The sequence below is a fragment of the Cheilinus undulatus genome, linkage group 10 (assembly GCF_018320785.1).
Source record: "Cheilinus undulatus linkage group 10, ASM1832078v1, whole genome shotgun sequence".
In the NCBI taxonomy this organism is placed as follows: domain Eukaryota; kingdom Metazoa; phylum Chordata; class Actinopteri; order Labriformes; family Labridae; genus Cheilinus; species Cheilinus undulatus.
Genome location: NC_054874.1, coordinates 32,477,292 through 32,493,205, shown reverse-complemented (window position 1 = coordinate 32,493,205; position 15,914 = coordinate 32,477,292). Strand labels below are relative to the sequence as shown.

The window sequence follows — 15,914 nt, the reverse complement described above, 5'->3', positions numbered from 1 at the left end:
TCTTAAAAGCATCAATTCAGACACCATTAAGGCACTGGCACTGTTTAGTATCAGAAAAAAAGAACAGAACGATACCCACCCTAGCTTGGATCTCTCCAGAAGTCAGAATGTCAGGGGAACTGCCCATTGTAATGCAATCTAAGGTCATGTAAAACCTGGCACTTCTTTTCTGTGAGTGTAAATCAGCAATTTTGAATTAAATGGTTAAAACTCAATGCAGGACAGAGGCTGTCATCACGGCATGCACTGAGCTGTCTGAGAGGTCTAAATCAAAATGATGAATATGTTTCGTCACCCTGTCAGATGGAGCAGCATAAGAGGTTTCTGGCGTAAAGCTCAGGCATATTAATAAAAACATACTAGACACAGCCCAGAGTTCATCATTGGTTGGTTACAAACTGAGAAAAGTAAGTTGTAAGATTACTGCATAGTAATGTATTAGAGCCAGGGAGAACGGGGCTGGTTGTCTCACGGGTTGGTTGTCATATTCATTATATCTTACCACCAGAGGGCGCTGTCTCTCAAAATCTTGGTATGGAAATGTTCGGAATTGGCGGAATTAGCTCATCTACATAGACTTTTCTGAAGTAGGACACTTTGTGTTTTTCAAATTGTAAATAATCAGGTTCTCAGTATTTTTCTTCTAGGCTTTTACACAATGGGTTTATAACAAAACAATTGTTACCCTTAAAAAGTCTGGAAGGGAAAGCTATAGTTTAGATTGTTGTTAGCTAGCTAGTTGTTAGACAGTCGCTAGCCTTAATGCTTGCAAAAAATTGTAGAGCGACGCATTCCCTCAACGCAGAACTTCGAATGGTCAACGACAGCGTCACGTTGACGGCATACCTATGCTGTGGACGCAACGCAGAAGCATATATCAGGCTTAACTCAGGTAGTGAATAGGAGTAGCCTAGTTGAGTACGCTATTATTGTTAGGGTTATTTGTTTTATTGCTGTAGACCTATAGGCTTGACTAAAGAGGTTCCTGTTCATATTCCTTCCTCATTTTGTGTAAAGATGCATTAAGTTGTATATTTGTCAACTTGTCAATGCAATTAAAGCTTCAAATTTAGTTCTGCCTTCTTGCCTTCTTTTTAAGATTTTTCACACTAAAACAACATTGTGACAAACAACCCCATAGTGTGTGTCAACCATCCCTGTGATGGGGTTGGTTGTCAAAATGTGTCAGAGTGTCTTTGATTGTTACCTTTACACCTTAAGCTTCAATTTAATGCAGGAATGGCTATTGACTGATGTTTTGATGATGAGCGATTCACACTAGAGTAAAAAGTGTGACAGCCAACCCCGTTCTCCCCTTCTTTATTAAAACCCTTTAACCACTCAGTCAACTTGTCTGTTATTGAAAGGGCACGTAGCCAAAGGCACGTTTGGCCTTTGATTGTACAGTCATTCGACAGTCTAATTTAAAGCACATTTTCTAACTCTGCGCCTGATAACACCACTAACAGATGTCACAATACTTTACAGCTCTTCAGTTTGCTCACAATCTGACATCCAGCTGTGCAGAGGCATACACTATCACAATGACTGTGTGTAATAAGTAAGCTATGCAGCTGGTTTGCACAACCTATAATACAACAGAAGATTTTGAACTTGGTATTACTATAGTCTTTTCATCCAAATACTCAACATTAAGGGGATAATTTAGCAGTGTAATGCCGTCCTCTCTGCTATGTCACAAGCTCAATAACAGATCAGAAACAATGCAGAAGTTTCATTAAGCTTATTATCTTTTTCTTCTCTGTAGTCACAAGGGGAGATAGGAAATAGGGGATTTTTCTTTTAGTAACGTATTACTATTATGAATAAGTTAACTAATAAATTCCTTGAATAGTAAAACTAACGTGGTACGACAAAAAGTCATCTGAGTACTCTAGCTGATGACTTTGTAATGTATTACCCCTAACACCGATGGCCATGAAGCAGGAGCAAGAGAGAGGGAAAGACGGAATGTGCACCATTGTGCAGAGAGGAAGAGAAAAAGTGAGAAAACCTAATTTGATCCTGTCCTTATGTAACTCTGTTTACCAGTGAAGTTTGTGAGCAACTATAAATCACTTAAGTGTTGTAATGGTGTTCTTATTTATTTTTATTTATTTATTTATTTGTTTGTTTATTCTAGTCATGGTAAAATTTACAACCTGTCACAAAGGAATATTCAACTTCATTACATTCCATGGCCAGAAAGGTGGAGGGAGAAGAAAAATTCTTATTTAGCCTGCCCTTTATGCGAAACACAAATGTTCAACAGCTGGTCTACCAAGTTTACAATAACTGAGAGAATGACATTACAGCAACATTCAAAAAAGATAAAGTAACAAAAAGACTTTGACTACGTCTACCCTCAGTAGTAAAATAAGAAAACAAAATAACATCCTATTCACCATGTTCAAACTTTTTAGATTTGGTAATAGACCCCTTTTCTCCAAAGAATAAAATAAATTGTATGTCGAGGTGCGCTTATAGTCACCAGGAGTGGACTATATGGCAGCTGCTTGGCCTGAACTGCTTCTTGTGATTTTGATAACTAGGCAGGCAGTAATATTTTATGTTAAAGAATCTGCGGGGGGTTTTAACAGTATAAAAAATGGATTCCGCCCAGTCCTACCATTAAACTGACCACATGCTAAGGACATTTAACGAGGCTTTGAGGGGATGGGCTTCCTTAACCATGTTGAGTAGTGTACCACAGCCTTTCCTCTAATGTTACAAAAATACTTACAGCTATTGTTCCTTCAATTGAGAGTGCCCGAGACAGTTTCAGCTGCATTGTTCAGTTGATGGCACATTTCCTCCTTGTGACAAAGGAAATGTTTCTGCACTCAACTTGTCCACGAGAGCTTTTTCGAGTTGTTGGATTGTGTATTTGATGAGTTTGATGAGGGAAAGCCAAAAATACTGTCTTTCCTCATAGCGTTAGCTGCGCAGCTGGTATATCAGTCCCCCCAGATCTAGGAACAGCTTGCACCGACAACTAAAGGAAACGAACCTGTTACTAAGACCATAGGAATTCTGGCAATGGGTGAATTTGCCAAAATGTTGAAGTATTCCTTCAAAGCTTCAAGATTTCCAGTGTCCCTCTGCTCTGCTATGGACAGCTCTGCCCTGAATCAGTACTGCACTCTCCCTTTCTTCCCACCTCCACCCCAGCATCCACCTTTAGGGTGACAGAGGGTTTAAGATATTGTATCATTACAACTCAATTCTGCATGTGAAACATTGCAATGAGCAATGAGGTCGGAGCTTGATGTCAAGCAATCATTTTATCCTGCTGTAATCAATGCCTGAAAAATTACAAATGTGACTCACTAAAATTATGATTTTAAAATGCATGTGAAGATGGAAAGAAAGTTAAATAAAGTCTAACGTAGGACTGGCACACCCAAATGTGACTGCAGTCAAATTTCTGCAGCATGTATGGTACAACTGGTCCCCACTGGCCTTGGCATTTTGGGATTGTTTGAGCAGCCTAAATGAGCAACATAGAAGTTGTGTTGAATGAAATTACAGAGAATGTTGTCCATGTTTTCACAGTTTGACTTACTACCAGAATACAGCTTCTACCTTATTCACTATGTCAACCAGAGGATCATATAGTTACTGAAAGTGGGGAAATTCACTGTGGTGGATTGGACATGCTTCTGCCAATAAATCAGTTCTCCTCTGATGCTTTTAGACTGAGAAAGGACTGTATTCCAGTTAAATGAATTAAGTGAGCTTTGACCAATTTGAATTAAATGCACATGTAAATGTTATAGATGTACTTAAATTCTAATTCTTTGCCTCTTATAGAAACAGCAGTGCAGAGGCATTCACCCTTCACAACCATGTTAAATCAATGAAGAAGCACCATTGCACAACAGTGGAAAACAAGAATTCCGTTGCTTGCAGCTTTATTCAGCTTTGCTATCTTTGTAGACCACTCTTAATGTATTTGGACTGACTGTATCTATAGAAGACACAACAGACAGAAAATGTATTTAGTTCACAAATCTCAGTAGAGTATGCTTGCCCTGTATTCCTGATCCAAGCTAAGGTCTCTGAGGACATTCAAAAGCCTCCAGCATTGTTTCCCTCATTCAACAAGTTTGTCCCCTCAATGTACAGATGGCTCCTATAGGGTCTCTCTGGCTGTCACATTGCATGCATCACTTAAAGAGAGGAAAGCTTGTTAAGCCCCCTCCACTCTGCCACCGTAAACACACAGACAGTAATGTTGTGCACACACACAAATCTTGTCTAATTGTGTTCTTTTTTTTCTGCTGGGAAGTGTTCAGACCTAATGGTCTATAATGAGTACACCCCACTCAGTCTATTCACAAACCTTTCCTTGTTCCAAGGGCAGGCTGGGAATGAAGGCCAGAAAAAAGAGGAAGGAGTACGGGAATTAGGCTTATCTTTGCCCCCTTTCTGCTTGATGTAAATTGGACAGTGTTTTCTGTAGACAACATACTTTAGTATTTTTTCTTACACAACACTATGAAGTGTATATGGTACATTTTAGCACCTGAGAGACCCACATTGGTTTGGTCTATAAAGCTTGTGGATAAAAGCTTGAGTGAAGTAAAAGCATTTGTCATAACATGACAACACCAAAATTTATGGCACTGCTGGTATTATTGGTACTCAAGTTATTATACTGTCACAGAATCACAGAGTGCTGCATTCGCTGTAGTCATTTTCTTCCTCTGAACCAATTTCTACTACAGGAAGACTGAGAGTATAAAGAGTGGAAATAACCCTCTAGCCTAGTATAATGGGCCTCAAAAAATGCTGTCCGTTCCATTTTGTTCCCGTAGGTTTTTTTTTCCCACCATTACTCTATCCTGTAAAATCCCTCAGAGAAGGACCTGGAAAAGCAGATATGCATATATATGTTTTTGTATGTTTGATTCATTTTTGACTGGAATTCTATCATACTCTCAAGTCAATAGTTCTCTGTTACCTTTTAAGCATTTTAAAATGTTTATTTTGTTATTAAGTACAGGCAACAGGTGGACAAACAGTAATAAAAGGAGAACAAAGACAACAAGAAGTCATCTTGCATACAGCATATAGATTATGAAAAAGAAAAACAAAATAGGAATTTGCAAAAAATAAATTGAGCCCTCTCTGTCTGTCCATAATTTTAGCATGGGTATCAGAACAAAAGGTTATTCTTTATATTTAACAGCAAAAGTGTGTTAAAGGTTTCAATTCCCACACGGAACAATTTAATTCCATTTTATATAATTTACTTCTTTATTAGTTTGCAATTATTATTTTTTTCCCCAAAAGGTAATAGCATTGTAATTTATTTCTAACAATGGCTTGATTCCGATTTATTCTTGATTTAGCCTTTAAAATCAACATTTTAACAAAGCAAATGATGTCTTTTGATATTAGGGAAGAATTCTCTATATAAAAATACCTTTTCTTACAATCTCTTCAGATCCTGATGTCAAACAAAATAAGTCAAAAGCAGATAGCCCTCTTCACTGGTTAAAATAAGAGTATTGTTTAATGTATTTTTGTCCAGTTGATTTAGATTGACCATTTTTGCAGCAGGTTTTGATTGTATTGTAAGATAATGTTACATCATTGATGCTAAGCAGCTTTTAGTTACACAGTGTGTAGTGGCCTTTTGTTTGAAAGAACTCTGGCTGAAGACCACCACTGTCAGATGCAAAACCACCACTGTGATACACCACCTTTGTCAGGAAAAAGTGGAATTATTTGCTTGTACAATGAATTTGCTGTTTGAGAAGAAGTTGTGCTAGCTTTAACTGCATTAGTGTTAGTTGGTGCGTCACTGTATAGTTGGCCATAGTAGACTTTTTTGTAATTGGATTTTGCAAGTTATGTTAGTTACAAGTGGTTTAAAAGGCTTAAGGCTTATATTTATTAAATGATATATTTTACTGTCAGGCTGTTCTTAACCCACCCTACCATAACTAACCCTACCCTAATCGGAACAGTAATCTGGTTTGCTTTTGGAAGTTTTTTGGTGCATTTCTGTTCTGACAGTGGTGGAGTCTGACAGCGGTGGTCTGCAGAAGCAGGTGTCTGAGAGCTGCGGTCTGTCTTGATATTTTCTGGAGCTACTTTCACTGGATTATACTTTTCTTTGTCTTTCCTTGTTTTTTCGCCAAGATGGCCGTAAAAGCCAATTTGAACAGGCCACTTAGTCTGTGAGGACAACAGTATAAGCCCTTATTCTACAAAGAAGTTTCAAGACTTGGACTCACAACTGTAGGAAGTAACAAAGCAAGTGTTGTTCCATCTGGAGCCACAAACTGTTAAGTGTACGAAGAGGATATGGGAAAATACATGTGGTAGAAGCACTAGATGGAACAAGCAGGCAGACCCCAGACTGCTAAACCTGATCTGTGGGAACAGTTAGTGACTCCACAGGCTTCCAGTGGAAACAGGAGGCATATAGCAGAATATAAGTCTTGATTGGAGACAACACAATGGGTGGTAGAGAATGACAGTTGAGATCTTGCGGTCTGTCCAGACAAACCAACCAGATCTGTGGTAATGAACACAGAAGAGAAAGGAGGTGATGGTGAAACATCATCAGGAGAGAATATGAGAAGCTCGGGAAACAGTAGTGAAGGAAAAAGTGCACAGGAATGTTGATGTTAACCTGCAAATAAGATCTAAGTTGGTGTACAGAATGTCTTTACTTGACTGTAGACTAGCTGGCTAAATGCAGTCACTATAATTTGTGCTTAAGCAGATGGGAAATTATCAGCCTAGGGACATCATATTTAGGACCAAACTGGACAAAGTGGAAACAGTTCTGTCTGGAGGTTTGCAACTTTCTTATTAAACCATAGGGCTATATGTTTTATTTCTGACTACATGCAAACACAGTTGAGACTGCAGCTTTTTTCATGGATCATGTCCTTTCAGGTTTCTACCACTGAACAGGGCCCTTGCTGTAGTCAATTTAATGACTGCTAACACCCTCTCCTGTAAAGGCTTAACTGCCATACATGTATGCAAATGTTCTATCACACAGCACAGGATGTCTTACTGGAGAGATATGTGCACAGATCAGAACTCTTTTTAAAGGTTTCTTTTCATCCGTATAAAAACCCATCGGGAGCAGTCAAATGTTGGTGCCTTGGTTCCATTCTGGAGAGCCTCATGATGCATGAATTCAGCAGAGTAAACATGATGCATACAGTATAACAGGATTTTTTACTCATGTTTATACATGATGATCTGCCAAGGTAGTTTTGTCAAGAATACTAATCAATACCCAACAGCTCGATGATGCCTTTAATAAATGCAATATAAAATTGAATTGAATTAAATTGAAAAATAATATTAAAGTTGATGTCCTAAATAGAAAGCTGAATATGTTTGGGGATTGTGGACTCTTGGTCCAACAAAGCCAGGTATCTGAAAGGTCATTTTTACTGTCTTTTTTAGCACAAAATGAGAGAAATCATCAATAATTTCTACAAAAACAGAAAGACTAGGTGTACTTAATAAATTTGAATGTAAAGTCTTATCTTTGCAAAGCAGATGCACTGTCCAGGGTCCATGTCTGTCATTGCAAGGTGGTAGCAAGGCAAGGTTTATTTGTGCTACAGACAGAAAGCAATGGCTCCTGAAGGGTTAAGTTCAGATGTAGCTACAGTATAGTGGCAATTCTATGAGAACTGGACTAACATAACAGCACAGAAAGCTTTTCATAAGCTTTTCAAAAGGTGTTTCTCGCTCTTCTCTCCACCTGCTTTGGCATGAGTTTGCTATAGTTACAACTCAGTGGGGTTCAATGGTGCTGTGAGCTGGTATGGCTGCTGCTGGTGTATCAGTTGGCTTGAATGTAGCTATAGTATAGCAGCCATTTTAGGGACATGTTTATTTAGTAAAAAATAGCAAAGAACAGCATTGAAAGCTTCTCTTGGCAGAGAGAAGTTTTTACTGTTCTCCTGACCAGCCTGGGCATGAGTCTTATCCACCAACTAGCGCCACTGTTCACCAATGGCCTGCCTGTCGAGCTCAGGTTACTACTGGAGCTGCACAAGCCTACTACATTATTTTGTCTTGTTGCTCAGATTGGCCTGTAATGAATGTAACAGGCAGCAGGTTTGCCAAGTCACCTTCCAAGAACTGTTTCTAAAAGTACTGTCCTTTCTCAATACTTTGTATGGGAGATTTCCCAGATGAATATGAAAAATATCCATGCAATGAATATGTGAAACAATCTACATGGTGTGTCAGGTCAGCAAACTTCTAAACACTGTCAAATTTCACAAACACTGGTAATATTTAAGTATCATTTCCTATGCATTTTTGCATTTTAGACATTAATATCATAAAAAAAACTAAAGATTCATTTTTTTTTTAAAGCTGGAGTTCTTTGTGATGATATCAGTCACTAACATAGCAGAGATTGTGGAGTTTTAGATCAAGCCATGCAGGAAAGAATTGAAGCTCTGATCATTTTGTCAACCTTTCTTTCATGGGTGTCATTTTCTGTCATAGCAGCCGGCTGTTTCTGTCAAAGACAAAGGTAGCTTGGGTGCCGGTTTAGCTCAGTTTTCAGAGCAGGTGCCCATTAAAATGAGAATATAGTCTGCAACGCCCTGGTCCTGGGTTTGGTGCATGTCTACCTACATCTTTTCCCCTCATGTTTCCTGTCGGTCTTCAGCTATCATATCAATTAAAGGCAAAAGCCCAACAATAATATTAAAATAAGCAAATTTAGCAATAGAGTGCAGGATTTTGATGAAAGCCAGATATTTCTTTTAGATTGCAGGGAGACAGAAACAGACTGTGAAAGATATGTGGAAGATGGATTCAGGTGTCACACAAGTATTAAGTCTAAAACCCTCAGAATCTCTTAGAAGAGGGATTATTCAAGCTCTTTGTCAGTAGTGCAATACAGTGCCAAGTGAATTGATGTGCCTCTCTTTATTGTGCATTTTCATTACATTTATGTTTTAGATTAAAAAACAAAGTTATCTAAATGATACCTAGCATCACCAGTACCTGTTGATACCCAATTCTTTATACAATACTGTCTGATATTTGCCTTGATATGTTATATAAAAGGATTTTGCAAAGAACATTGAACAGCTTTTTGGACTTTGAACAATTTGTACAAAAAGTTCCATATCAGTGGGAGTACATCCCCCCTCTCTTGTTTCATTTGAATTAATAAACTATAGGAAGTCTAAGGGAAGGGAAAGTCCCACCCGTATCCTATACATAATCAGCCGTACAATATGTATCATAATATTCACATAGCACAGAATGTCAACATCTACAACAAAGAGTGTGTTTGTACAGTGCTCTATATGTTAAACACTGAACTCTGTGTCTGTGTGTGTAAGGAGATAAATCAGTTGGTAAAGTGACTTGTTTATTGATGTCCCAGGTCTGGTTCTCTTGGCGTGTAACCTGCATCCCAGACATCACAGTAGACATTAAGGCTACCTTTGCTCCCCAGGAGACTGGACCCAGACGATTGTTTGTTTGTACTTCAGGGTACGCAGTGTCCCTGTTGGATCGCTCTGACTGGTTAGGGTTCAACACTGGATGGATATTACACAACAGGCCAGAATTTTCTGCTTTTGATCCACTTTTGATCTGCTTATTCAACATGACTGATCACAAAGTGTTTCTGATCTACTGATCTGTTCTCAGGAAGAGACACAAGAAAGAGATATTAACAAAACTTCTTACTTCAACCTCTGCAAATGTGACAGATGCATGCATGACAGCAAGATTAAACATAATATTTACTTCTGATTATGGCCTTCAATAAGACCAAATGCAGCTAAGGTTAGGCAAAAATCATGATCACTAACATTTTGATTGAAATTCAAATCAGAATTTTTAAACATGATTACATCATCTCATCTGCATTACATGCATTTTTCAAATATGGCAAAACCTACAGACAAAATTAGTGTAACAGCATGTGGCACAGTCATCGTTTAATTGGGATTATCTTTTTTCATAATTTTGGGAAGCCAAAACTGTAATTGAAACATGAATTAGTTGCCCACCACTAGCTAAGGTTTTTGATGTTTTACATGCTTTGATACTTTTTGATACCCCAGATTTTAAAACAAAAAAGTAAAACACAAAAAAAGATTTCAGTCATTGTTTTAATCAAACACTGCCATTTAGAAAAAAAGCAATATCTAAATTTCAAAACAGTCTTGACGATGTTTGAGTAATACGTTAGAGAGTTTCATTGGGTGCCGAAGACTTAGATGACATGGGTTCAAAATAGGTATCAATATCCTTTGATTTTTACTAGAACTTTAAACGGAATAAAAGTTAAAATGTTAAAATTAAAATGGAATAAAAAAGAAATCTGGTGTTGTTACAGCTGCGTGCAGCACATGGGAAATTAAGATACAACTTGGAACAAATCAGGAGGCTGTGCGTAGCGTTGTTGCTGTTAAATAGTGTCTTTTAGTTTTGTACAGGAATAAGCTGTAGTAGTAAATGTTTTCATTCAGTAACAACTCAAACTCCATACATTAAACACAGTATACACATTTTAAACGAGGTCTGTTACATGACGTGTTGAGTAATGACAGGAAAGACACAGGAAAAAACACACTGCTTATAAAAGCTTATCCTCGTTTCTTATCAATTTAAGCTACCAACTTCAAGAAATGCAAAGAAACAACAAAAGATAAATCAGTCACGCTAGTAAGGAATAGGGGCTTGACAAACCATTTTCCTGAAAACCAAAAGTAAATTACATGTTTTTAGATTTATTTTCATATCAGAGTTAAACTTGCAACAGAAACACAAATCTCCTGTTCATACCTGTGTCTGCTTTTTGTACATTAAACTTACAAACACCTCTCATATAGACTCTCTTGAATTAAAAAGAACTTTTGCAGTGAGTCAGAGAACGTCTTTGATTTTGCTCTCAACATTATTTGCATTGTTTTAAATAGTAAAATTTAATTACATGGGAATTTAGAAAAAGTAGATGTGTGAGCATAGTATTCAAACTTATTTATAACACCTATGGCTTATTTTTACAGTTTTATTATTTAATTTATGGCTAAATTTATGGCGTAAAGGTGGATCCCCACATTTCCAAACATATAAGAAATAGTAGGTGAGCAGTAGATTAAGTGCACAGCCGTATAATTTGACGCAGTTCTGGATTTATACAGAACTGCTACTGACTTTGACATTTTCCCTTGGATGTATTTTTATAGGTTGTTTCTTATTTAATATGACTATCAGTTTCCTTTAGATCCCCAAAAAACATACATTTAGTTTTCTTAATAATTAAATACAGTTTTTTACATCACACCGAGTTTTGAGATTTACCAGCTCCCTTTCCACGCCACACAAAAGTTCCTTTAAATTCTTACCAGAGCAAAATAAATATATATCATCTGCAAATATTACATATTTAAAAAACATCAGTTCATTGCAGATATCATTGATATAAAGTATGAACAGTTTTGGACCGATCAATGATCCCTGGGATACTCTACAGGTAATCTTCTTAAATCCTGACACACTTTCATTAATTTGTATACACAGTTTTCTAAAAAGCTTTCCAGCTAAGAATATCCATCCTCATAACCACACATCTTTAATTTCCTCAATAATTGTCTGGGATTTCTGCAGGTTAACATTAGTTTACAAATAAACAGATTCAGTTGTTTCACAAACACCTTCTCTAAAATAGAGAAAACTGTGAATGAAGTGATACTGGTCGGTAGTTTTCCATGCAGTGCTATTCTCCTTTTTCAAAAAACTGGAATCACCTTTGCTAACTGCATGCTATTGGAAAAGATTCCCTTGTGAAAATACAGGTGAGAGATCTAGTTATATAATCAATAACCTCCTTAATAATTACTGTGTCAATTGTATTCATCATGGCTGATCTTTTATTTTTCAATTATCTCACAATTTCAATAATATCTGATTCATCTACCTTACTTAGAAACTAATGTTATTGTTTATCAAAGTATTGAACATGTCTTATCATCAGAAACAATAACCATTCTTGTCAAATTAGCTCTAACATCTACAAAATAATAATTGAAATCATCAGCAATGTCATTAGTATTATTTATGAAATGACATGGAAGTTCTACAGTACGTATTACTTTATTCTGAATAATATGATTGAGTAACCTGGCACGCCAGATGGATTTGTTTCAGTGAGAAACAAGGAAACAGTGTATCCATCTGCTTTGCAAGGTTAATGATTGAGCACTTTCAAAGTTCTTTGTATACTGTTTTACTATCCTCTAGTTTTTAACCGTTGGATTCCTCTTGTGCTCCCATGGTAGTTTGTTCTTTGCACACTTATATTTCTTCACTCTTCCTAGTTCTCAGTTGTAAAACTTCTTGTACGGTTGGTTTTTCTGATTACATGCCCACCACAGACCTTTCCTCATCCATGGTTTGTCATTAAATTTCACTTTCATCCTGCACTTTCTTATAGGAAAATGTTTTTTGTATAATTTTAAGACTGTAAACAAAAATTCATCATATGCTAGATTTGCATTATCAACATACAACTGATCCCAATTATGATTTCTTATTTCCATATTTAAGGCTTCAACTGGCTCTGGTGTTCTTAATCTCATTAATCTGGAGGAAGTTTGACTTTTGTCATCTGAGCATTTAACAGTTAGATTATGCACAACTATGGAAACAGGAGTGTGATCATTGATATCACTTGTTCCTTGAAAATGAAAACATAGTGATTAAATTGTACTTTGATCCTAGTAATCTGATAAGTATTGTATTAAGAGTTGAGTATATTCTTACATCCCTGTGTTCTTTAAAAAATGTACCTTTTCAACTGCGTTACAGGGAGTGATAAAAAAAACTGCCTCAAGGCACATGTTCCAGTGGCATACAATGAAGGAGAGGCTTTTAAGGGCTTTGAAACTGTTGAAATACTACACATGATGACAGGTGTGAGTGTATTGTTTCCATGCAGGAAAGGGAATCCTTTCCTTTTCATTGTTTTCAGTTGTATTGCCCAGTGCTCTTTCCTCTGTGTCCATTATATATTTATTAACGGCTCACAGCATATGTCGTGTTGCATGAACTCTGATCCTCGTATGTATAAGATTCACTTCAGCTCATAAATCTGACAAGCAGGACTCCCATATGTTTTAACAATTAATTCTTCTTGTCCTCCTTTCCTCTGCAGCCTGGGTCGGGGCCCTCGCCATGGGAATGATCTTCTTCTGCTCTCCTGTGGTCAGCATGTTCACGGACCGCTTCGGCTGTAGGAAGACAGCAGTCAGCGGGGCAACGGTGGCTTTTATAGGGCTGCTCAGTACATCCTTTGCAAAGTAAGCCAAAGCTACACCTGTTTGATGTTTAAATAAGCAGAACTGGAGTACTGGGTTAGCTCAGTAGGTGGAGCATGTAGCCAAAGTCCTTGAAGCAGCAGGCCTGGGTTAGGCCCAGACCCTGGGCCCCTTGCTAAATATCATCCCCTTCTCACTGCTCTCTGTATTTCCTGTCTGTCCTCAGCTGACCTTTCAACCAAGGCAAAAAAACAAAACAAAACTAAAACAATCAGGGAAAAATATCCAAGCATTTCAATGTATGAAAAAAAATCTAAGTCTTTGATACCATCGCTTACATTCAGGCAGTAATGAGTCTCATTGCCTCCCTCAAGTCTTATTGATAAAAGTAAATTTTGTCTGAAACACACAACAAAAGATTTTTTTTCCTGTTATAAAAATTTCAAATCCATGATCCATCTTCCAGTTTTTTTATTTTGTACAACAGAAGAACAAAAAGTACTTTCAGCATTTAGTTGTTCAGATAAACAAAAGTAGTGTTTTTACCCACCTAGGGGTCTGCAACATATGGAGCATACTCAGTTGGATAACAAGCGATGATCATCTCGAGCTGGACAAGGTAGCAAAAGGCTAAAGAGAGGGCAGCGTATGTAATAAAACTGCCATCATTTTGATAATAAGTTCCATTTCCGTTAAAACTGGGTAATATTGGATATTTAAGTAAAAGGTGATGAAATCAATACCTGTTTTGATATCAAGGTTACAAAAATAAAAGTCTTAGACATCTAATATTAGGCAGATTTTTGTTTATGATTATCAAAAGTTAAGGCAAATTCCTCCACAAAAACATGGAATTTAGACAGTGTGCAGACTTTTCCTGCAATTTATAGATGAATTAAACCCTCTTCTTGCAGTTGTCATGTGTTAGTACAAGGACAATTAGATATTTGGTCTACAAACTGAACAAACACACTGGTCATTAGAAACAACACATCCAAATGATTTGTACTGAAGCTGTCAAATTAAATGGTTGGTATTTGTTATGATGATAACCACACTTTATTGGCACTCAGATAAGATTAATTGTCTCTTATCTATTGAAAAACTGCCTGGACTTCAATGGTGAATTTCATCACTGTAAAGTCAAATCCCTCCCTTATTCATCAAAGATGTGAAGAGGGTCTCTGTACTTCCTTCTAAGATCATTGTACAACGTTTCACTCTGACAGCAGCTGCATATTACAAATTTTGGATGTTTTGTCATCTTTAAATTCTTCAAATCCTTTTCTGTAAAGCTATTAATCTTTTAATAGCTCATGATAAATCAGTTGAATAATAAGCAAAGCATTACATTTTTTACATTTCTGTTCTGTTGTAGCTCCCTGAGCCTCCGCTATTTCACCTACGGTATATTGTTTGGCTGTGGCTCCTCCTTCGCCTTCCAGCCCTCGTTGGTCATCCTCGGACACTACTTCCGCCAGCGCCTCGGCCTAGCCAACGGTGTGGTGACGGCGGGTGCCAGCCTCTTCTCCATGGGCCTTCCAGTGTTCCTCAACAAGGTGGTGGAGCCTCTGGGCCTCAGCAGGACCTTCCAGATCCTCAGCCTCTTCATGCTGGTCCAGGCCCTGCTGGCGCTGCTGTTTAAACCTTTACTGCCTCCCGGAGGAGGCATGGGACCCCCCGGCATGGGGCCTGGCAAACCCCAAACCCAGCCAGGAGCCACTGCCCAGGGGGGGAGCAGGTGGGGCAGGGTTGTCAGTGAGGTCAGAAAGTACTTCAACCTGCGTGTTTTCCACATCGTGACGTACAGGGTGTGGGCCTTTGGAGTAGCCACAGCTGTGTTGGGCTACTTTGTGCCATATGTTCATCTGGTAAGAATAATAATGGGCATGCTCAAACCTTCACTTCAGTCACTTCAAGATTGTATATTTAGAAAAAAATCTTTCCCCTATACTAGTTTGCTAAGCATGGCCACTGTTAAAGAGCTAGTCATATGTTTTGATTACAGTACATCTCAATGGATTTTAATGACAGATTGTCTGCAGATTTCTGGCTGTGTTCACTGAACAGCTCTCTTTTTATCCACATAATACTTAATATAACCTGTTATGAAATACATACCATAACTTCTTTGGTATCTGAATCTGTTAGAATCCTGACCTCTTATAGATAGCACAGGGTTGCATAGCATTTTTTCAGTTGTGTAGTCGTTGTCTGATGTCTAGCGTAGTATCTAACTTCACTGTGCTGTCACAGGTGATCCCACTGAGCTGACCAGACAAATAACAACCCACTTCATGACACAAATAGGCCTTAGAAAATAGAAATATTCCTGATGAAATGTGATATGTAGGCACAAAGCTTATCCTTGTAAGCAACCCCCCCCGAGTTGGCTTAGGGAAGACCATTTTATCATTTTTCTTAACTGCATTGTGCCTTTAAAGGCAGGAATTATAATTAAGTCTGGAATACTAGCACATTAGACATAAACCAAAACAAAACAACCCTAACCATTAAAAAAAACAGAATAAAAAAAAAGCCTAAGAGTAAAATCAGCCAAACAACAACAACAACAAAACCCCAACAAAAGAAGCATACAAAAACCTCCACAAGTATAATTAACCCAAA

At 37.7% G+C, this 15,914-nt stretch overlaps 1 protein-coding gene across 1 annotated transcript in view; it reads left to right on the top strand.

Moving 5' to 3' along the window:
• slc16a2 (solute carrier family 16 member 2) overlaps nucleotides 1-15,914 on the top strand; it is a 55,900-nt gene that overhangs the window by 13,844 nt on the left and 26,142 nt on the right. The window contains exons 2-3 of the mRNA XM_041797169.1: nucleotides 13,184-13,328; nucleotides 14,665-15,157. Coding sequence (XP_041653103.1) covers nucleotides 13,184-13,328; nucleotides 14,665-15,157 — 638 coding nt within the window. The remainder of the gene's footprint in view (nucleotides 1-13,183; nucleotides 13,329-14,664; nucleotides 15,158-15,914) is intronic.